The following is a 24,165-nucleotide window of genomic DNA, read 5'->3' as shown; positions in this document are numbered from 1 at the left end:
TTAAATACCCTTTAATTATGTATGAAGATTTTTGTAAATTGCCGGAGTGCCATTCAGTACCTCTTGTCCTGTTTTTTTGTGAAGACTATTAGTGTGTCTGTTATAAATAAAATCTAATAAATAACATCCTTTGTAATTTAACAGTGAATGTGCGTGGGAGTGCTCCTGTGCACAGCATTGTTTTTATAGCGATCCTGGCTGTCATTAGACATTTAATGAAGCACATGCTAAGGAGAGAATACATCCATCACCCAGAAAGGCTTCATATTGAGCCACATTGAACAGAAAGGAAGAAAATCAGGTCGGTTTGATGGCAACATAATAGTTTGTTTAGCAGTCTTCAAGGTGCAAAATTGGAAATGTATTACAAATTAGATTCAATGTATGCTACAAAACGTCCCACTGTGTCAGAATAAACAGAGAGCATCTTCTGTAACTCTTTAATCCCTTTAAGCCCTATGGTGAATAGCCAATATAATGTACAGTAGCTGATCAAAGCTCACAATTACGTCACTTGGTGCGGAGCAGTAATAGCCATCTAGTGAAATGAAAAATATGTTTTTCAGCCTTTTGGCCATATCCGTGGTCATCAAATGGGCATACCTAACAATGGATGCCAAAACAATGGGAAAATATCCACCTTTGTGTATTTCTATATTAAAAGTCCATAAAAAGCCTTACTTCCTTTGAACGAAAACGTGATGATGTGTTGCATGAATAAAAATGAAGTTTGATTTCATTCACCTGTTTGATTCCCATAGCTGCACAAGTGCACGTTCATCCAAACACAGCTGCTTCTGATTACAGAACTACTCCGTTTTTAATCTCATTTAAGATGACATCCAGACAGTGTATTACTCGTTTTAAACTTAATCAGCATGCTAAAATATGTATCTGAAAACATTATATTTTAGAAGCCACATAGCAGCAAACTGGAAGAGCTGGCCGTCTGTCTGACTTGTAAATCATATCACACCGCAGGGACAACGCTAAAACCGTCTTGACCCTTTGGTGTGGTTAGGGCTTTAGACACACACACACACACACACACACACACACACACACACACACACACACACACACACACACACACACACACAAACAGACAGAGGACAGTACAGTACAGTACAGTACAGTACAGTACAGTACAGTACAGTACAGTACAGTACAGTACAGTACAGTACAGTACAGTACAGTACAGTACAGTACAGTACAGTACAGTACAGTACAGTACAGCACCACTCACTTCAGACGGGTCTGATTTTGAAATATATAAAAAGAAATATCTTTTGAAATGTTTGTCTATAATGCCACACATGCTCAAACTAGGGACACCAGGTTGAAAGTGTTCTATAAGCAGTTTTTGGATCTCCACACCATGAGCCTGAGGCCTGAGTTTGAGTCTATTTTTATTTGGACCGTCCTACAGTATGTGCAGTGCAGGAAATCAGACAATTACCCTTTGTCCTCCTACGTTGACTTCACTCTCCAGACTAAATTCTCAGGTTTCCCCTAGCTGATATCGAATCCCAGCACGACACGCTTTTCCTTTTGGCAGACGTGTGTAAACAAGGAGCTGCACTGTCGCGCGGGAGATGCTTGTCTTCCCTCCAGATAACTGTGCACCATTTCCTCCGTGTCTTTATTCGCCAGAGCCAAATAAGCCATTAGGGCAGTAAACCGAGTTGAGCGTGAATGAGTCAAAACCCCTTCCAAGAAAACCAACATCTCTCTCTCCAGCTGTTGTAGCGGGTCACCAGTGATAAGTCAACCAGAGGGAGCCCTGCTTCCTTTAGGAGCACATCCCTCATTCCTTTGTGCTGAGCTGGGGTCAAATAGTCACACAGAGGAGTGTGTTTGAAAAACCTCATTACCTAGTCCTAGTGGAAGGAATTATGTCACTTTAACGCATTAAAACAAAATTGAATTAGCTGTCTAACATTTTAGTGGATCGGACTGCTTGTATTTGTGAGACATGAAGCAACATGGAATTAGCAATGGAATTAGAACTTTCATCTACAATATATGCTTTCCTGTGATTCTCAGTCAAAAGTCTGCCATCGTCATGCCATGTGCCACTTTGACTATACAGTGGAGTGTACAGTAGCCACCAACGACAACGCACGCCCAGCTTCTCCATGTAGTCATGAACCCAACTGGACCATGCATTTTCAGTTCTGCAATTAAGCACTTCCAACCTGGTGTCCCTATTTTATGGCACGTCATTATAGGCAAATATAATCAAAAGTAACCAATCCCCAAGTTCACAGTGTAAGTGTAAGCAAAGGCACTCCTCTAACCCTTAGGCCACCTTAGGCCACCGCTCCTCTAATACTTAGCCCATCGTGGCTTTGGGTAAATTGGGTAACAGCCCACCTTTACAGCCATTCCTTTATTTCCAGCATGCTGACCTTTACTTCCCTACATCCCTCACCTACACTATATACTCAATATCCCTCAAATGTGACATTCATTCAGTGCACCCTCCCTGCACACAGAGCTCACCACATAAAAAAGCGGCAGTGCAAAACACTCTAGGTTTTGCAGTGCGTGCGTGCGTGCGTGCGTGCGTGCGTGCGTGCGTGCGTGCGTGCGTGCGTGCGTGCGTGCGTGCGTGTGTGTGACATACTGCTGCTCTGCCCCGGCAGGTCCCCTCCTCTCCCCTACGGAAAAGGGCACTTGGCATCGGGCCCCGGAGATAGAGAGAAGAGAAACAATGGGATTGCGTGGAGAGAGAGCGTGCTGCTGCAAGGTTAACAGCCCAGCGAGTACAAAGGGCGTTTTATGATGTTCACATAAACTCTGAGAGGACAGGTATTTTCAATGCCTGGCTGGGAAAGAGAGTTTGTTTAGAGTGTACAAACGAAACCAAATTGATTAACTTGGTACAATTTAGGCTTCAGACGTTCTTAATCCAGCGCGATTTACAGCAATCACGGAAAACACAAGGTAATACATCAAATGCATAGAAATAGTAATCTAGGATCATAGGTAAATCAAGAACCTATCATCAGTCTAAACAGTATAATATCAAAAAATCTATAATCTGTGCATTGAAACTATACACTATAGCAGGGGTTCTCAACCCGTGGGTCGCGACCCCTCGGGGGGTCGCCAAATTATTTTAGGGGGGTCCCCAAATTATTTAAAAAACAAAAAAAAAGATTTTTTTTATTTTCACGATTTCTCAAAAATAGCAGACCTACAAGCTTGTAGATCTGCTATTTTTCAATAGCTAAATTATAACATAATGCTTAAAACACCAAAAGGGGTTCCCGCCCAAAATGGGTTAAGGTTATTGTAGCAGTCAATTTATATTTGGGAGCGGGGCGGGGGTCCCGAGACATTGCCAAAGCATTTCCGGGGGTCCCCGGCCAAAAACGTTGAGAACCCCTGCACTATAGGATAGTAGGTCTACAAATGACCTGGCATCTGTTTACTGTACATAACATGCTATCTAAATTACATTTTAGCCTTTGCATAAGCCTGCAAGGTTGTCATGGCTAGGGCAAGTGCTACGGCAAGGTATACATTAGGTACATTGTACTCTTGTGAGTTTAGTTCAGTTAATTTTTATTTCCGGATGTTAGACATATAATGTAACAAAAAAAAGGAAAGTTGAATAAATGTTGATTCACTTGTGCCCGAGGGGAGAGAAGCATTGAGTTAAATTGACAATCAGGATATTACAAGTGCAGGATATTACAAGTGGTGTGCCCTTCAGTGCAGTGTCAAGCGCAAACGTTCCAAAATACCCCAGCATTCCTTTGGATATTAACATTCCAATACGGCACACTACAACAACAATGCGTAGCTCTCATGCTACTATGGTATGAATGGATGGGACTGCCCTGCCCTGTCGTTACCCTCTTTGGCATTCCCATGTGTGTGATGTCAGTCGTAGGTTTTTCTGAAGCTTTCATTGTGCACCTGTAGGGTTGAGTTTGGACTGGGGAAAGATAGTTGTTGCAGATGTTTGGTTCAGGCATTCCTGAAATAGCTCTGTTTTAGCCCTTTGGGTAACATGCCGACACTTTGAAGAATTACTTTTATTATTTTGTATTCGTCTTTGTCAAAGCCATAGCCTTTTCTTAGTGAATAAATCAGTATTTTAACCAATCTGTGTGGAGTTTTGATTGAATATTGGTTGAATACTTTATTGTCCATTAAACTTTCAACACTCAAACAACTGGACAAAACAACTCCACAACAATAGGAAATCTCTCTCTCTCTCTGCTCTTCTACTGAGACATTTACATATTGTGGTCACTGGTCAGGTAGGACCACTATTGTTTGGAAAGAAGTGTTGTATGACATTCAAAGGGAAATACCTCACCTTCCCAAACAAGCTCTAACAATACCGTTACCATACAATGTTTTGATAAGAGCTGGTTTTATTTTTCACGTCGTTGCTTTTGTTCCATGTCACTGTGTACATTAGAGCCACTTCAGATATAAATTACCCTGTTCCAACACTTGGGGTCTAACGTCCGTGTTGATTCACGCTCGTCTGCATCAGAAGAGGGGGCTGCCGTCATCGGAGCATGTCCCGACATCTTTCATGTTCTGCCTCTGTGCAATGCTCTCTCTCTCTGAAACTGAAACTGCTGCAGCGCTGCTTCAACAACCAATTAGGTGCCTAATAAACTGACAAAACAGCCCCGCCGTATTGATTTGTCATTGAGTTTGAGATTCTCGAGTCACAAAGGGATGTTGTGTTTTCCTTGGCAGAGGAACAAAGGCTAATCAGGGCAGTCACTGGCAGTCCTCTAAGGCAAGCGGAGGAGTTGAATACCTGGAAATGTGTCTCTAAGCGTTGGCCTGACGTTCAGGAGCTCAACGTGACATGGTTCATTCTGTTGTTTTTTTCAAACTGACCGTCAATAACACGCAATGGTGGAAAGTAACTAAGTATATTTACTTAATATACTTACAGTATGTACAATTTTGAGGTATTCCAATTTCAATACTTTTACTTCTACTCCACCACATCTCAGAGGCAAATATGTATTTTTACTCCTTACTTACTTACTTACTTACGCCTACTACCCCTTCTGGGGCATAGGCCGTCAACAAGCGATCTCCAGGCATCTCTGTCTTGAGATGTTCTCTCCAGCTGGTTCCAGGTCATCTTCATGGTCTTGGTGTCTGCCTCCAGGTCTCTGTGCCAGGTGTTTCTTGGGCGACCCATTTTCTGCTTGCCCTGTGGGTTCCATGTTAGAGCTTGTCTAATGATGGTGCTTGCGGGCTTTCCTAGGGTGTGGCCTATCCATCTCCATCTGCGTTTTCTTATTCTTATTTTTACTCCACTACGTTTATTTGAAAACTTTTTACAAGTTGTTACTTTGATTATTATTACAAAAATATACATTTATTTTACACTTCAGCCCTATATACATTTCACCCATTTGAAAATAGCAAAAAAATCGGCTATTTTCAAAATATACACAAACTTGAAATGGGACATTTGAGTACTTGAGTACTTTCTACTTTTGGTACTTTAAGTATATTTTGATGCCAATACCTTCGTACTTTTACTCAAGTAGAGTATTTCCATATTGCAGTGTTGATAGTTTTACTTAAGTTTGAGTTCTTTTTCCAACTTCCAACTTTTCAAACTGACCGTCAATAACCCGTGTATTTCATATTTGGTTAAAAGTCACATGCACATTCCTGCGTGTCTTTGTCCTCTGTTATTGTCATACTCAGGATGCATTTCATTGCACACGCAAAGTGATGCCTAATCAGTAAATGTCTTCTTGTTGTTTTGTTCAGGCTCGACGTGGGAAAAATCCATACGACAGATTGGCTTTGAGAGGTAAGACATTAAAGTGATGGAGCCCATCCCTCAGCACAGCAGACAGTACTGTATAGCAGAACCTTTTGTAGGACTGTATGTACAGTAATAACAGCATGTGGAAATGCTTGATTATAATGTTGTCCACTCCATGGCTATTGTCTTTTAGCCCTCCTATGTCCAGCTTTGTGTGTTCGTGTGTACCAAATAACGATGATTTGATTGGCTGAGCATGGAATGTGATGTATGATGATGTATGACGATAAGAGCGCCCCTCACAAGCCGACACTATTATTGGTCCGACAGTCATTAGACAGACAACCTACCTTAAACCATAACCTAACCATAACCGCAAGCACGGGAGCAGCGCATGTTCGAGCGGTAGTCCGACCGTTGTTCCCGCATGTCGGACTAATTCTCCGTCGGAATTACCACACAATATTCACACAATAATATGTGTAGCAGAGTGGCTCAGTGCCTCTGCCTGGTGACCTAAAAGTCTAATATGTCCCCTGTATTCCCCCAGAATTCCCTTTAGTCTAGCGGTTAGAATCCCGGGTGTTACATTGGTGCTGTTACCCGGATCGGGTTTCCCAGCGGGAGGAGGTCAAAAGGGCAGTGAGTGTAGAAGAGTGGCTCACAGCCTCAGCCTGATGACCGAAAATATATCTCCCCCGGTCTATACGGAATTCCCTTTAGTCTGGCGGTTAAAATGTAGGCTTTCTACACAGGAATCCTGGGAATGACATACATGTATGTACAGGGGCGGCCTTAAGGATCGGGAGGCCCCGTTCATGACGTCATAATTGTAATAATTCATAATTATAAAAAGAAAATATTATTATTTTTTTTTTTTTGTCAGTGTGTATTATCGGACTTCAAAGCATGAACAGCATACACAGCCAAGTAGAAAAATACACAAAAGCAGCTTGATTAAACATTTTTTTACTTTAAGGTATAACTGGAAGGCAGCATAGGCTATACAATGATGCAATCGCAACTCTCAGCGCTGCTAGTGCAGTGAGTGCACACACTGGGAAGTGGGAACAATTACAACCAAACAACACAGGTCAATGTGACATGACAGGTCGAGTACCTGCAGTGATTACAAGCAACAGAATGGTTCCGCAGATACATATTGTGGACAATTTTGTTTTTAAAGAAAACATTTTTTTTTACACCAGTCTGTGCGCGACATATTTCAGATGTGCGCGGGAGCATTTGGCCATGTGCGTGCGCAAGTTAGAAGTTAGATCGCCTACTGAGTGACAAAAACGACGTTCTGGCTTTGACAGCCCATACATCCAAACAGAAAAGTCATATCTGATTGCATTAAACAATGTTAAACTCACTTTGCCACTCACTTTATGCATGCGCATACCCTCTATTGTTGCTGTGACGCAGAAACGTTGTCTCTCCATTTTCTCCAACTTACATAATTGGAGTGTTGCACAAAATAAGTGAAAATAGAAGATGTACAAGCTCACAATAGTGTTTTATTATAAGGAGGTGAGCGTACCTGAGGTAATGCCAGCTAGTAGTCTACCAGCTAGCGTTAGCTATTCATTATCGTCTTCTAATCTCCGTCCATCACAGAACCTTTCGTGGGTGAATGAGACTGATTGCATAGCATACCATATGTCCTTCTGATTGATTTTGAAAGGCTGTCGATGTTGCTATGGTTCATAAAATTGCCCTGGAAGTGATGCAAACGATATGGTTTACGACTATAGTTATAGTATAGTACTATTTTTTTACTACATTCAACTACATTCATAGTTACCATTATACTTATCTTGCTCAGTGTAAACGGTGATTAGGTTGTATTTTGCCAGCCCAGCACCGTGCACATGTCCCTCCAATATAGTAATTCTCAACTTTTTATTTCAAGACCCCCTCCCCCCCACCCCAGTGTGATATGCATTAGCCGCCTGTCCCACCATTTGATATGGTTTTTAATATATTGTAAAATCCTCCCATTTGGTTCCATTTGTACACTTTCTGAATTGTAGTCCTGTAAGTGCCCATTTGGTTCCATTTGTACACTTTCTGAATTGTAGTCCTGAATTGTAGTCCTGTTAGTGTCCATTTGGTTCCATTTGTACACTTTCTGAATTGTAGTCCTGAATTGTAGTCCTGTAAGTGTCCATTTGGTTCCATTTGTACACTTTCTGAATTGTAGTCCTGAATTGTAGTGCTGTAAGTGTCCATTTGGTTCCTAACTATCAATCATTGAACTGGAGACCCCTGGAACCCCTTCAAGGACCCCTGGGGGGTCCCAGACCCCATGTAGAGAACCAGTGCCTTATACTTCAGCATTATGAAGCATCTATCTAAAAAATAAAACAGATACAAAAAGACACAGGAGCACAAGAGTAGACAGCCCCACTTAACTTTTAAAACAAAAGTGACATATTATGACACGGTAATCATTTCAGTCCTTTCTTTCCTATGAATTATTAATTGAAACTATGTGGGTTTTTAGATTGATTGATGAAAACCAGAAAAGGTTTTCTTTCCTAGTCTAAAAAACCAAAGTGGTGCTGCTCGTGGATTACATCGTAAAAAATACATCACTTTTGGTCAATTGAGCGTGAATTCTTTTCCCAGCAGAACTGTTTCAAACACTGTTTCAGTTCAGGGAAAGTGATAAAACTCACTTCAGTCACCCCTGTGAGTGCAGGCAGGCTCATAGAAGTAAACGTCAGCAATTATGCACCAGCTTGCTAGGACTCATACTACATTACTCACTTACATGGTTGATAGACTGTGTATATATGTAGTAAATGTACCTTACATGGTTGATAGACTGTGTATATATGTTACTGTACATGGTTGATAGACTGTGTATATATGTTACTGTACATGGTTGATAGACTGTGTATATATGTTACTGTACATGGTTGATAGACTGTGTATATATGTTACTGTACATGGTTGATAGACTGTGTATATATGTTACTGTACATTGTTGATAGACTGTGTATGTACTGTATGTTACAGTAAATGCGAGAAACCAGTACAAGTGAGAAAAACGGAACGGCGGCGCCCGTTTTTCCGGCACGGAATGCCGTGGCCGGGTCCGGGACGGGTCCTTTTGAGGCAGGGCCCCCCCAAGGGAGACAAAATAACCCCCCGACCCCCAGACGATGGGAGAAATATCATAATCTATAATATAATAATATCTTTCATTTTTGATAGTAAAATAAATAAATAAATAGGTTTGCCTATGAATGCCATGTCCAAGATAGAGACCATAGACCATAGAACCGCCAGGTTGACAGGTTGCAAGTGGTTAATAACATTAAACACCACTTTGCACATGTGGCCACGCACGCACGCACGCACGCACGCACGCACGCACGCACGCACGCACGCACGCACGCACGCACGCACGCACGCACGCACGCACGCACGCACGCACGCACGCACACACACACACACACACACACACACACACACACACACACACACACACACACACACACCAGCCAATCACTTGACAAGGCTTGTAAATGCTGCTAACCTGCTCCTACAGCGTCATGTATGTGGTTTGCCTTGATGAATGCTAAACCCGATTATGTCCGACGATCAGTTGACAGGCCCTATTTTTCAAGGCCCTTCGCTGCCGCATCTGTCTGCAACTCCCGCCCTCCCGTCTCTCCGTCCATCCCATATCCCATGATCGTATTCAATGTGGTTTCCTGAGTACGGGAATGTCCTAAGTTAGCCACGTCCTTTTTCCAGTACTCAAGAGCCATTCGCAAGCTAGATAGTGCGCTGTAAGTGGCGGAAGTTGGGGCCATAAACAATTTATCCCTTTCGCATTTACAGTACCTGTTTGTGTTGAGGAGCGTACTGTATACCCCTGACAGATCTGCCTATACGTAGCCATAAGTGCTGCTCTTCCCATCCGTCAATGGCTGTTTTCAGGCCGAGAGCTGTAGGAACATAAACCTCCTGTTGTTGACCCAACGTTTACAGTAGAGTAGGGCTGCACCATTATTATGGCTAACATTATAATCCCCATTATGTTCAGATGAATACTGCAATCACAATTATTGAGTATGATTGTTTTAGGTGGAAAAAGATGATTTGTGTTGCTATTTGTATATATATTTGATCAAATACTGTAGTGTGTACTGTAATTGCTTCATGGGTGGAGAGATGGGTTATACAATTTTAAATATGACACCTACACTTTAATACTTGTGTAATGGTGAGGAGACACAGGCAAGTTACAACTTGTTTCCAGATTATATCATTGTGAAACTTAAAATAAAGATTTTCAATTCATTGTGCAGTAGAGACACACAGTCTCATGTCTAATGTTCCGACATAATGAGAATTCCCAGCTTGTCCGTGTCTCTACAAGTATGATCGACTCCCCATTTCTGCAGACGTGTGGCTGACCTTCTCCAACCTGCGAGGAATACCAAATATTTACATGGTTGATCTGTGTGAACATATTCTGTGGTCTGCTGCGTATTTATGTACCCTGGAGTGGACACACAGGCATGCCAGATTTTTTGTTGTTGAACCTTCTGGAGATTTTATTTGGCCAAATTCAGTAGTAAACATCTAAAAGTGTTTTCTGCATGAGCACTCACCCGGGACAGCGTTGAGGATAGTTCACAGCGTCTAAGATAGTTCACAGCATCGTCAAGGATTGTTCAGAGCCCATGCTAAATAGTACTGAACCTGTTTTTTTTCTTCCCGTGGTACATTTATTTATACATTTTGTCTGAGGTGATTGATACTCGCAGTAATTACCCTGGTGGCCTTTCAGCAGCGAGCGGAGGCATTCCCCTTCACTCGCCAGTGTTAGTGTAATTTTCTGAAGCGATAATGAGCGTTCTAAAGATGTAGCTGGCTCGGGCCGTGGCCAGTGTTTGGAGGGATTCCATCACTTTGATCCATATGAGAACAAGATGCAAGAAGCTGCCATGATGATGGCTTATGGCAGATGACTGCAGATCTAATCTGGAGAGAGAGAGAGCGTGGAGGAGGAAGGTGCTTCTGAAATACCCGTACTGGAGCCTTCTGCATCTAATTCATCAGAACTTTCTGCAGTGCTGCTAGGTGCCCACATTATAATCCCAGCGGCATGACTCACCACTCATTTCCTCTTAAGATTTAAACCAGGTTTCCACTTGGTTGTTTTGTCCCTCGATAGCACATGGGACCGTTAAATTAGTTCATGTGTAAAATGCTTATGGTGGTTTTGTGTGCATTTAACCACATGAACCCTAAGCATGTTTTTCTGGGCATGTCATAATAGGCGAACATTTGGCAAACAGATCTACAAGCGCACAATGTGATGTGTTTTGTGAGCTTGTGTATCTGCTATCTTCTGTCAAAGACATTATTCAGGGCAGGAGGAGGAGGGGGCCAAGGACTGGAGATCAATTAAGTATATTGGGTTTAAGTGGTTAAAGGTTTTAACCATTCAATGCTTTCAAACTATATATTATATACAAATTATATATAGTGTTCTGTGATTATATAGATCAATTTAATAATAATGACAATAATAATAATTCGTGCCACTTGTACAATTGCTACTTTTGAGCATTTTTGTTTTGTTTCTGTCATGCTTGTGGATTCCTTTTTATGCACTACACAACTTATGCAACGCTAGGTGCCCACATAATAAGTCCGACTGCATGACTGGTTCCCCTCAGATCTAAAGCAGCTTTTCCACATTGTAGTCGACCCCCCAGTGGCACATATGGCACAGCTAAATCACATCATGTGCACAGAACGGTTATGAATTTTCTTTTGTGTAAACATTTTGTTTATGCTTTTTAAATGTATTTATCACAATTACTTATTTTGCCCTCAGCGATGTATCCAGGTCCAACCAAGATGTTTCTAGGGGTCTTATGATAGAGTTATTGCAATTTTATTCACAGAACCCTGGTTTAAAAAGTGGGACACACCGGTTGCATAATTGCTAATCTCTTGAGACAGATCAATGGATTCATATTTTATTTCTTATTTTTCAACGAATGGATTCTCCAGATTGCATAATTGCAGATATCGACTTGTTGGCCAGAGAGAGAGAGATATATCGGTTCGGGCTGTAATCCTTTGATTATGAGGAGTAAAAGTGTAGGTGTCATAAGTTTCTCTGGCCTGGCCATCATTTGAGAATGTGATTCACAGAGCTTCACAACAATAAAGCAGCAATCTTACAGTATGGAAACAGACGGCCTTGATTAGATTAAGCCAGTCAACAGGAGCCAAACAGAACGAACCATTTATCTGAGTGTGCGTTTTCCATTGTGTTGATTAGCGTCGGGTTTTCAACTTGTTCACTTTTACGAGCTTAGTATCGACTTGGGGGCCAGACTGCGATGGGCCAGTTCTTTGAAGGCACACCATCGGTTTACTGCCGCACACTACAGTCAACATTTGCTCCGGCAACCTACGTCACATAAACACCCCACCTGTTTTGTTTATTGTCACTTAGTTCTATTCGGAGCTCAGCGTGAATTAAAGAGAAAACACTTTTTGGGGGCATATAACAGGATACTGTGCAGATTGTTGTAAAACACATTAAATAGACATCGGGTTTGGATCCTTCGAAGATTTATTTTTAACAGCGAGTCTGTAAGCCATTTTGAGGATGATTCTTATTTATTTTAAGTCCAATCACAGCATGTCGTAAAGCCTGTCCTCAAGCGACACTGGCCTGACTGGCGGCAGAATGAACCATATGAAACCTACAGCAGTCCTAGCAACTGTCTCTACACCACCATCATTTGGTTTCCTGTTTGAGGAAATATGTTTGTACTTAATTGTAACACTACTCAAAGAGCAATACTCTGTGTTATTTACCCATGGTCATACTTCATGGCCGAAGTGGTTTGGTGTAGACGAGGGGACCAAGTACAGAGACCCAGTGTATCCTGATCAACAAAGCAATAGGGTTTACGTGGTTAAATATATCAGGATATATTTGCCTTCTGTTTTAGCTTCTTCTCCTTGATTCTTGCCTTGATGTCCAACAGCATGGTCTAAATACCGGTACAAGATGTGCACATAGTCCCCTCTGTGTAATAATAGTGTTCTGCCATGAAACAAGTCCATTTCATTGATATAAGAAGAGAGAGGGGCCTGTCTTTGTTGTACAGTTGTGCATTTGGATTGCTTGATGTTTTTTTTCCAAACGTTCCAGATAGGTTTTTCAGACCTTTTCTCATAGCCATTCCATTTGTTGTTTTGGTGCAATTTCACTAATTTAATGGGCATACATTAGACTTACGTGTTTGATACATGTGAGCCTGATGTGGAAAACGGGCGGAACCCCCGTATAAAAGTTGAAAGACGTAAAACACCATATTAAAAGAATGGGATAAATCCAGATTCCCATGCACCCACTGCAACGGGTGGTGTTTACAGTAGTAATTGTTCCAAACGTCTATGGTTGTAATCTTATGTAACTACGTGTATCCTCGCAGTTTACCACTTCGCTAATCTGGAGTGAACATTCAGCACAAATGGCCCATCTACAAGCTCACAACATGTCACAACCCGCACGTTTTACTTTTATAGTTAAATAAAACACCTGTAGCGTTTGTTTATAATTCTAGATGGAACATGGACTCCAATGGACTGCTGTTTTTCTACAGCAGTCAAAGTAATTCCTATTTCTGTTTACAATTCTGACATTGTAAAAATGAAATCAGTAACTTTAGCATGTCCTCTCTCTGTCTTCTGTCTCGTCTTGTCTCCAGTGTTATTGGTGCAGACGCGGGAAATGGCATCCGCGTGTTCATCCCTGACATCGGCATGTTCGTGGCGGGCCTGGCCACCTGGCTGCTGTGTCGCAGCTTGGTGCAGAAGAGGCCGGCTGAGGACATGGCCCAGGACAACGCTGACTTCCAACCCGAGGACCAGGTGGACCTTCATTTTGTTGACATCCATCCAGTACACACAAACCACAATGAAAACTCTCTATGTCTGTCTGTTTGCTTTCTGCCTCTAAATGTGTGTCTCTTTGTCGTGTGCGTGTACAGTAAGTACTTTATTTGTATGTATGTTTAATGTATCGCTGTCTACTTATTCCTGTCCGTCCGTCCGTCCACCCAGCCCATCACTGTATTTCTGTCTGTCTCTCTCTCCTTCCGTTCCATCTCTCTCTTCTCTGTTTCTCCCATCTCTGTATTATACTGACCTGACTTCACCTCATCTCCCAGAACATGTTCTGTGCAATGGCCCATTCATTGACAGCATGAAAGCTTCCCTCCCATGATTCATAAAAAATCTGGGAAGTTAGAAATATGGAGAGAGCAGAGTGCTCTCCATGCATGAGTGTTCTCGCAGCGGTGATGACCTGGAACCCCCCCCCCCCCCCCCTCCCCCCCACCTCTTCTCCTAACCCCAGTCCCTTGGCACATCGTTACTGTCCTTTTATGACTCGCTGGTAATTAAATCCACATTCACTTTTCACTCCCGACTGTGGCACTCCCCCTGGCACAGATGGCACGGCTCCCCTTCATTGATACGCAGCACGAGATCATCATTATCTTGTTGTTCTTCTGTTTTCATTTCTGTCGGTTTGATTTAGACCCCTATAGGAAATATTTCAACTTGTAGTTTGTTTGAAGTTTGGCTTGCCAGATCAGTGTGCTTTGAATGTTTTGACTAATACATTGTTAATACATTGTTACTATTTGTTGTTACTTGCAACCCGCCTGTTCGGGGCGTGGCACATTGCTTGGCTCCCGGTATTGCTGCTTTCGACGTTGTCAGGGGTCATGTCAGTTCATAGCGTGCGACCGCTTGGAATGCGTGGCTGTTTGGGGACGGTGGGTTGCTTGGCCCCTGGAAGTGCTGTTTGGGGACGGTGGGTTGCTTGGCCCCTGGAAGTGCTGCTTGTGAATGCTGCTTGGAATGCGTGGCTGTTTGGGGACGGTGGGTTGCTTGGCTGTTTGGGGACGGTGGGTTGCTCGGCCCCTGGAAGTGCTGCTTGTGAAGACCGCTCGTCCTATCAACTTCACACTGGACACTGGACTCCCTTGCTGAATCCTCAGCAATACTAAGTGTGAAGTTGATTGGATGAACAGTTCTCACGATAATGTGCTAGCCAACAGACAAACATACATACTGAGATTTCTAGAATTTATAGATAGATTTATATATTATATTTATAGATATATTTAGGTGTACCTAAGACAGGGGAGGGTGTTTGTTCCCAACAATACAACAAGAAACTAAGAAACAGTAAAGTGCAGGGAAGCGCATGTGAGACCAGTGAGAGACTAGGTGGGGTACTTACAGTCCATGTAAATATTGTATCTAATGTAAAGTTATTATTATTATTATAATTTTTTTCATACATTAATGCCCTTCTTCATAATTCAAGAGTGTAGTGCAAAAGTAGCAAAGATAGCTGATCTACACGCTCCCAAAGCTACACTTCACGGTGCGTTGTGAGCCTGTAGATATGCTATTTCCACTAATTGGTTTTTTGTTTTGTTTTACATTTTTATCCCACGACTTTGCAACCCATTTTTTCACCCAGTGTCAATTATCTAATGTAATCCTGGGCACTACACTTCCTCTGCCAACCTGGAGGTTGGGTTAATGATTAATTGTGCCGAGCAGGGAGAAAAATGTAGCAGAGCCGAACACCAAGATAATATATATATTATATGCACACATCACTTGTATTCTCATTCTATAATAAATATTTGTTCAATCTATTCGTGCGTTATCTGACTGAACTAATGTTTTTGTTCATACAAGGTTTCTGCCCGACAGCGATGATATGGTATCGCTATCGCTATATCATCACCCGCCCGTAGGGCACTATAAAAGGTTTCAGTACCATGGACAGTTCTGCCAACAAGCAGAGCACCATCAATCACTGAATATTGAAATGATACGCTGGGCATCAGAAAGGGCACAATGCCCACCATGGGGTGAGTGTCAGTGCAGCTGATCTAAGCCCTCATCCTAGATCAGTGGTTGTCTGTCTCCCACAGTCTCCAGAAGACACCAAATGCTAATTTGGAACTGAAGAGGGGGAGGGATTATACATTATACAAAGTATAGGGAGATACCTCACGAGTAGCACCAAATCAGTTGGCGTTTACGTAAAAACCCAAATATGATGAGAAAGCCTGATTGTGACACGTAGGAGAGCCCCAAAAAACTTTAACCACTTCCTAACGAATCCCTAGAATGAACCATCTCGCCATCATTATGGATATTGTCCATTGATGTAAGGGTAGCCTGAAAGAGACCTATGCGTTTCTGGTCATAGAGTGGCGGAACCATCTCCCGGCTGAGACTTCCTATTGGTTCACCAAGCTATGTGCCCGCCCTCTCCCCACCCCCCCACCCCCCCGCCCCCCCTCTGCTCCCAACTCCACACAGCGCAGAGAACACTGACGTCACCACATTTGGAGTGACGCCCCTCTGCACTCTCATTGGCTGCATGGCGAAAATACAACCAGCCAGCCAATACAGCCAGTTCTCATGCATGTCTCGCCCAGGTGTTTTTTTTTTTCCTCCTTTGAAAACAAAACGCCGGCGTTCTCCGAGGCTAATGTACCTGTCTGTCTAATGTACCTGTCTGTCTAATGTACCTGTCTGTCTAATGTACCTGTCTGTCTAATGTACCTGTCTGTCTGTCTAATGTACCTGTCTGTCTAATGTACCTGTCTGTCTAATGTACCTGTCTGTCTGTCTAATGTACCTGTCTGTCTAATGTACCTGTCTGTCTAATGTACCTGTCTGTCTGTCTAATGTACCTGTCTGTCTAATGTACCTGTCTGTCTAATGTACCTGTCTGTCTGTCTAATGTACCTGTCTGTCTAATGTACCTGTCTGTCTGTCTGTCTAATGTACCTGTCTGTCTGTCTAATGTACCTGTCTGTCTAATGTACCTGTCTGTCTAATGTACCTGTCTGTCTAATGTACCTGTCTGTCTAATGTACCTGTCTGCCGTGACATGAATCCGTGTCCTCCAAGGAGGAAGAGGAGGAGGAGGAGGAGGAGGAGGAGAAGCTGAGCCTGGACCACAACAACATCCTGCTGGAGGAGGACTACGAGGCCTCGGGGTACGAGGCCGGGGAGGAGGAGGAGGCAGAGGAGCTGGACGAAGATGAGGAGGAGGAGGAGGAGGAGGAGGAGGAGGAGGAGGAGGCCGTGGAGAGCACCAAGATGAAGGTGCTGCGGCTGGTGGCCGGCGTGGCGTCCAGAGTGAAGGAGATCATCGGCAACCTGATCACCACGGCGGGACAGGTGGTGGTCACCACCCTGCTGGGGCTGACCGGTCAGTAACTCTTTCAGTGGAGCAGTGGTTCCCAAACCTTTTAGCTCGAGATCCGAAAGAGAAATCTGATGTTTTCACGGAACCCAACCTAGTGAAAACGGACGATCTACAAGCTCACAACACTTTGCATCGCGACGTGTTGTGAGCTTGTAGATCGTCCGTTTTCACTACTTATTAAAAGTATTTTGTCGATTGTCTGTGAGTTGTTAAAATCATTAAACATGCTTTGTATATAAATAAATAATAATTGGTCCATGGACCAGTTTTGGGTGGGAGAGGTTCAATCTCATCAAATGGTGGTCCGTGGCTCAAATGCAGACTGAATAATGGACAAGGGTTTCCCATTGGTCTAACAGCATCATGCTAGCATCATTCATGTAACACTTTACACTAGTGTAGTTTAGTTACATAGTCACTGAACTGTTTTAGTGTTAGTCTAGTTTTAGTCGACTAAATATCATACGATTTCTGTTGACTACATTTACAGTTGATTTAGTCGAATTTTGGCGGGCCTTGATGTCGTCATAATGGCTGATTTTACACTTGGAGATAATAATTATCTTTTCCGGACGAGATAATATCTTGTCCGGACAAGATAATATCTTGTACGGACGAGATATTATCTTGTACGGACAAGATAAAATATATTTTGAATGCATGGCCATTCAGGGGCTCCGTACTTCTCCACTAGTCCCTCCCTAACATTTTAGTCTAGTTTTTATTTGTATTATATTTAGTCTCAGCTTTAGTCATCGTAGCTTAGTTTTTATTTCGGAAAAAAAGTCGACGAACATTCTTCGGGATAGTTTGAGCCGACAAAATCAACACTAAAACTTCACGCCCCCTCACAGGCATCATGGTGATCAACACTAAAACTTTACGCCCCCTCACACTCACAGTCATCAAGCTGACCAACACTAAAACTTTACGCCCCTCACAGGCATCATGGTGATCAACACTAAATCTTCACGCCCCCTCACAGGCATCATGGTGATCAACACTAAAACTTCACGCCCCCTCACACTCACAGGCATCATGGTGATCAACACTAAAACTTTATGCCCCGTCACAGGCATCATGCTGCCGTCGCTGACGTCGGCCGTGTACTTCTTCAGCTTCCTGTTCCTGTGCACGTGGTGGTCGTTCGCCCGCACCATCGACACGCTCATCTTCAGCTGCATGTGCGTGCTGATGGCCATCTTCAGCGCCGGACACCTCGTCGTCCTCTACCTGTACCAGTTCCAGTTCTTCCAGGAGTCCATCTCGCCAGATGACAGCTACATCAGGTCAGCAATATACAAGCCTTAATCACTTTGGTTGGCAATTAAGTTGAATAAAGAGGTGGTGCTTCAGCGGTGGGATTCTCAGTGGACTGACTGCTGAATCCAATATCCAGCCAGCATATTCCGGAATTTATTTTTTGAAAGATTTTGCACATGTCAAATTTCAGGTCAAGGAGGACTGTTTCACTTTTTTATTTGGCTCATATTGCAATAGACAAAACGCTTAAGCATTTTGGCACATAGCCTAAACTCACTGAAGAAGTCTTTGTGCCGAGTATTGTCTTCCTTGACCTGAAATTTGGAACAGGTACAGAAATATCTCCCTTTTCAGCAAGAGTCAGATTTTAGTTTTGACCGTCTTTTGTTTCCAGTAGAAACAATGCAAGCGCCACCTCTATCTTCAACCCGCAGCTCCACCCAAAGATTTCCTAACCTCCTTAACATTGCTCTTCTGTACGTTCTAGCTTTACAGTGAGCGCGCCGCTATCCAAATATGTTGTATTTATTCTTTCAGCACTAGATACAACATTCATGATTGATCCCCGATATCTTTCTGAGAAAGAACAGGTTGTGAGCTGTCGCTTGGAGTAAGTTTCTTATTCAGTGAAATGTTCAGTGACTTTTAACCCATTAAGACCTGAGGCCGATTCTACAAAATCCTAATTGCTGTTAACTATGGAATCGTGCATTTCCCGTCAGTCAGTCAGTCAGTCAGTCAGTCAGTCAGTCAGTCAGTCAGTCAGTCAGTCAGTGTATCACTCAAAATCCCCATACATGTGGAAAGCCCCCATATATGGTGCCCAGGTCTCGTGACATCACGTGACATCATCGGGGATAATAGTAAATCAGCTGTCACAATTAAGCCCCTATATGGAGATCCCTGATGTCATCAATATTAGTACAGTATATGTATATATTTCAGCACCTGTTCTGACATTCCATATGTTGATCCTTCCCCATCCATTCTTCCTCTTCGATGTCTCCCTGTTGACTGATACCTACCTGTCCATTTAAACTCTAGACGGGCCTGACCCAAAGTTATTTGTGCAGCCGCACCCGGCAGCCAGCGAGTTCTCAACAGGCCCGATAATGAAGGCCCGGCCCTACCTGGGCCCTCATCAAACCCTGTACACTCATGACACCACCCCCGCTGCCACCCTTAGATCTCTATATATGGAGCTGTCCTGTTCTGACATTCCATATGTTGATCTGACATAATCAAACCCTGTACACTTGACTCAAGACATGCTTCATATATGGCCAGTGCACGCGCCAGTGACACGGCCAGTGACCTCGACCTCCAGGCGTCTTACTGGTATATATATAAAACCTTTTTCATGTCAAGGACCCCCAAAATTATATGTATATTGACCCCAAATTTCAAAATATTTATATATAAACTGAACTAAAAGTAATACACAAGTTAACTGCTCTAGTGATCTGTACTTTTTATTACATATTTGACAACCACAAGTTACAAATGTAATGAAATGTTTTTGTTGTAACACAAATAGTAACATAAGTACAAGTACATACATACAGAAATGGCACACATACAGGAGGACGTCAGAGTAAAGTTTTTATATTATTGCATAACAGCAACACATTGCTCAATGAGAGGACAAATCATAGAAGGTTTTAGCACAGGGATGGATATGCGAATCTCTAGGCAGGCTTGTTTAAACGGCAATAAATATTTATCATTGTTAAAAACAACAGGGCCCGTAGAAAAGGCAAACGCAGCTGGTGAGTCCATGTATCACTCTCTCTACCAGACGTGATTCATCAGCATAAGAGGGCCAGGATAGTGGTGTTGTTATATTATGCATGAGAGCGGAGCCGTTTGTGGCTCTGGCGGTTACACACGATGGGCAGTCTAGTGACAACAGGGCACTGGAAAACAACAGTCATGCTTGTCCATGCTCTGTGTGAAGAACGTTTTCTTGGATATCATAGCAAGGAACTAAAGACTGGCTCAGTACTTCATCGAGTGTCACGCACCGAAAATAGGCGATATATTAGGCTCACAACGTGTTGCAACTTGCAACACAAAGTGATTTCAGCTCTTAGACTATTTTCGGCGCTAATTGAGAACTAGGCTCTTGATACCACTACAAAGTTATGTTGGACAAACAAATCCACAGAAGCGTGAAATTGCAGCTTGAAAGATAAGTACCACTCTACAAAAAGGAATAAACTAATGTCCATTCAGTTTGGCAGTAACCCAATCAACATGATTTTGAATACAGGGGGGGGGGGGGAGTTGCACCACTCAGTTCACACGGGTGTGATCTTTTATACTACAACAAAACCGTCGTACGGGGCGGCCGTAGCTTACTGGGTAGAGTTCTAGTAATCAGAAGGTCACTGGTTTGCCTCCCAGTCAGCCGATTATAGAGGCTATGCGTGTGACATCATCGTACCCGGAAGTTGTGGGGGGCGTGTTCCAGTGAATGAAAAGTGATGCATGTGCATACTTTCTATACATGTCGAAGTGTCCCTACACATAACCATAATCAGCTGGGTGAAGCTGGAACTGAATTTCCCACAGAATTAATAAAGATCTACATTCTTCTTCTTCTTCTTCTTCTTCTTCTTCTTCTTCTTCTTCTTCTTCTTCTTCTTCTTCTTCTTCTTCTTCTTCTTCTTCTTCTTCTTCTTCTTCTTCTTCTTCTTCTTCTTCGTCGTCGTGACTGATAGCCCTGTGTCCAGATAAACTGAGAGAGCATGCAACATGTACAGTTTAATCATGGATCTAAATGGCTCTCTTGCTGGTCATAGCTGCTCATGAATTACAGTACAGCTTGTTCCTGTATTGTAACACATTTAGCTATTACAACAAGACTTGCGATGATGGTTAATTGTGCTTTTTGGAACTCACAACATAGTTTTCCTGATTGTTGCCTCTCTCTCTCTCTCTCTCTCTCTCTCTCTCTCTCTCTCTCTCTCTCTGTCTCCCTCTCTCTCTCTCCCTCACTCCCTCTCTCGCCCTGTGCTGTGCCCTTGGCGTTTGTGGAGCCTTATTGATTTTATGGGCTCTCATTTGAAAGCTGTGCTGCAGTGTGTCAGGACCAATGCCATTACGTCTATGTATAGCTTTAGACTGCCTTGGATAAACCCTGCTGGTCCCAGCTACTCCCAATCTCCTGTTAGAGGGCCAAGATGGCATCGCTGATAAACACTGATTACTGCGTTGCATTGACAAGTCGACCATCGGAAAACAAAGTCGTCTCGTTCAGAGTTAATGGGTTCCGCTCATGCTGGCACTTAATTGTGAAAATACTGTAGATTATGATTAGGAGAAATGTCTAAAGACACTTTATGTTCAAGATTCAAGATTAGTTTTTAATGTATTGTTACATATCATACTGTAGGCTACTGTAGCAGTACGCAATAGTAAAATGTTTTGGTTTTGGGTCCTCAAAACTGTAGTGTGTGTGTGTGTGTGTGTGTGTGTGTGTGTGTGTGTGTGTGTGAGTGTGCGTGTGCGTGCGTGCGTGCGTGCGTGCGTGCGTGCGTGCGTGGGTGCGTGCGTGCGTGCGTGCGTTAGACAGAGAGCTAACAGGCCTATAACATGTTTCTATAACATACTAGCTCCTCTTGAAGGCTAACTCTGGAACGTTTGCACTTCCATGATGTGGCTGTTCCTATCTGATGGCTCAGTAGATGAATAGGCCGTCTATGTCAGCGCCTGCCCTCTTCCTCCATACGTTAACGTCCACTTTCCACTGCTCCGAGGTATTTCTGTCTTCCTCAGTGCAATATGTTGATAAAAGTAGCCCTCCCTCCCTCCCTCCCTCCCAACATCCCGTGTTTCCTATTCCACAACACCCTGGGCTGGTCAAGAAGGAAACTCCACGCCATAAATACTCTATATCCCTTATTGAACAATAGGCTCGGTTCAGTGGCTTTGCCCTAATTACAGTGGTATAAAGTAGCTAAGTAGGCCTACATTTACGTTTACATTTTTAGGTACTTTAGTTTATTGGAGTATTTCCAATTTTCTGTACTTTTACTTCTATTCCACTAGATCTCAGAGGCAAATATTGTACTTTTACTCCACCACATTATTTGAAAACTTTACTTACTAGTTTCTTTGTAGAGTTGTATTATTATTACAAAACATACATTAACCACTTCAGCCCTGTATAGTTTTGTTTTTTTTCCTACTGTACAAACACACAATGTGTTTCATCGCGACGCATTGTGAGCTTGAAGATCTGCTATTTATATTTTTTTTTATACATTTGAAAAGTTGAGTACAATGAATACTTTTACTTTTGGTACTCTAAGAACGTTTGGTTGCCAATACTTTTGTACTTTTATACAAGTACATTTCGAATTCCGGAGTTGTACTTGTAACAGATTATTTCTATGGTAAATGGTAAATGGTGCATTTATATAGCGCCTTTATCCAAGGCGCTTTACAGAGATTGTGGATTACATTCACCCATTCACACATACATTCATACACCGATTTGTTGCCGTATATTGCCGTATTGATACTTTTACTTAAGTAAAGAATGTGAGTACTTTTTTCCGCCACTGGCTGCTCTAGAAGGAAACTCCACGCCATAAATACGTTTGTCCTTTATTGAATAATAGTCTCGGTTCAGTGGCTTTGGCCTAATTGTGGCTGTTGACAGTGGCTTGGCCTTGCCACGGGGACCGGCGTTGAGTGAGAGTGTTGAGACGCCTGGCTTCCACCTCGCTTCCTGACCCGACACGGCCGCCAGTGTTGCCAGGTTTTGTCAGAGAAATAAGCAACCAGTTCCATGAAAACAAGCCCAAAAGAAGCGACTATTAGGCTACACATGAGCACATTTAATCTATATGCATCTACAAACCCCCGAAACAGAGCTGCTACATTAAAATGTTTAATACAAATCTTGCATGTGGGCACAAAATATTTTCAGATGGGGGGTGGGGGTTTGCAGCCAAATACATAATAAATACATAGTTCATTTGGGGGTCCTTGATGTTTGATAACCACCGGTTTAAACAACATATAGGAATTGGGAAGCAAGCCCAAATACTGTAGGCAACTACACTTTAGAAACAAGCCCAAAGAACCGCAACCCACAACTATACCAATATTTACAAGCGACTTTACAGACAAAACAAGTCCAACGTTGCTTTAAGCGACCTGCTTGAGTCACTTATAATAAGAGGGCATGGCAATCCTGGCCGCCACCACCTCACAACAATGGAAGTCCCCGAGTCATGTGACCTGCCACCAGCTGCTGTGGGAGAAGCCGTTCAGGAAGTGATGTGTCAGGAGGGGGGCGGGGCGGTGACTCCTCCACATGGCATGCTGTTAGAACACCCTCTCTATCTGAAGCTTTTCCCAAAGCCACAGTGGCATGTCCCTGGTACACTTCCTGTACAGTACACGACCTTCTTTGTTTTACCGGAGAGGAAGGCGACAGCGTCATCTCACATCCTGTCAGACGGTGTTACAACACATGTGCTGGTGGTGGCCGAAACAAAAAGTTCACATCTTCCAGTTGATTAAGAAGAGTTTAGTCTGCGTTTAGTATAGCATTGAACGGAAAGTCATCCCTGATTCCAGTAGCAGCGCTTCATCTCTAAAGCTATTGAGAGTATGAAATAACAGACATTCATTAAAACAGGTACACAATAATAATAATGGATTGCATTTTTTAAAGAACAAGTAAAACTAGTGAGAATTACTGTAGAAAGGTGCCTTCCGCAGAGCACACACAGTATGTGCACCAGGCCGGGTGGCCTACCCAGGGCTGTCTAAGACGTGGATGCAGGCAGAGGAAGCAGCT

General features: G+C 42.9%; 1 protein-coding gene across 1 annotated transcript in view; it reads left to right on the top strand.

The window, feature by feature from the left end:
- Positions 1-24,165, top strand: part of piezo2b (piezo-type mechanosensitive ion channel component 2b) — a 182,696-nt gene that overhangs the window by 27,048 nt on the left and 131,483 nt on the right. Inside the window, exons 4-7 of the mRNA XM_079529246.1 lie at positions 5,776-5,818; positions 13,540-13,702; positions 16,805-17,087; positions 18,160-18,373. Coding sequence (XP_079385372.1) covers positions 5,776-5,818; positions 13,540-13,702; positions 16,805-17,087; positions 18,160-18,373 — 703 coding nt within the window. The remainder of the gene's footprint in view (positions 1-5,775; positions 5,819-13,539; positions 13,703-16,804; positions 17,088-18,159; positions 18,374-24,165) is intronic.

The sequence above is a fragment of the Electrona antarctica genome (assembly GCF_951216825.1).
Source record: "Electrona antarctica genome assembly, chromosome: 19".
Classification (NCBI taxonomy): Eukaryota; Metazoa; Chordata; class Actinopteri; order Myctophiformes; family Myctophidae; genus Electrona; species Electrona antarctica.
This window is presented reverse-complemented; position numbering and strand designations above follow the sequence as displayed.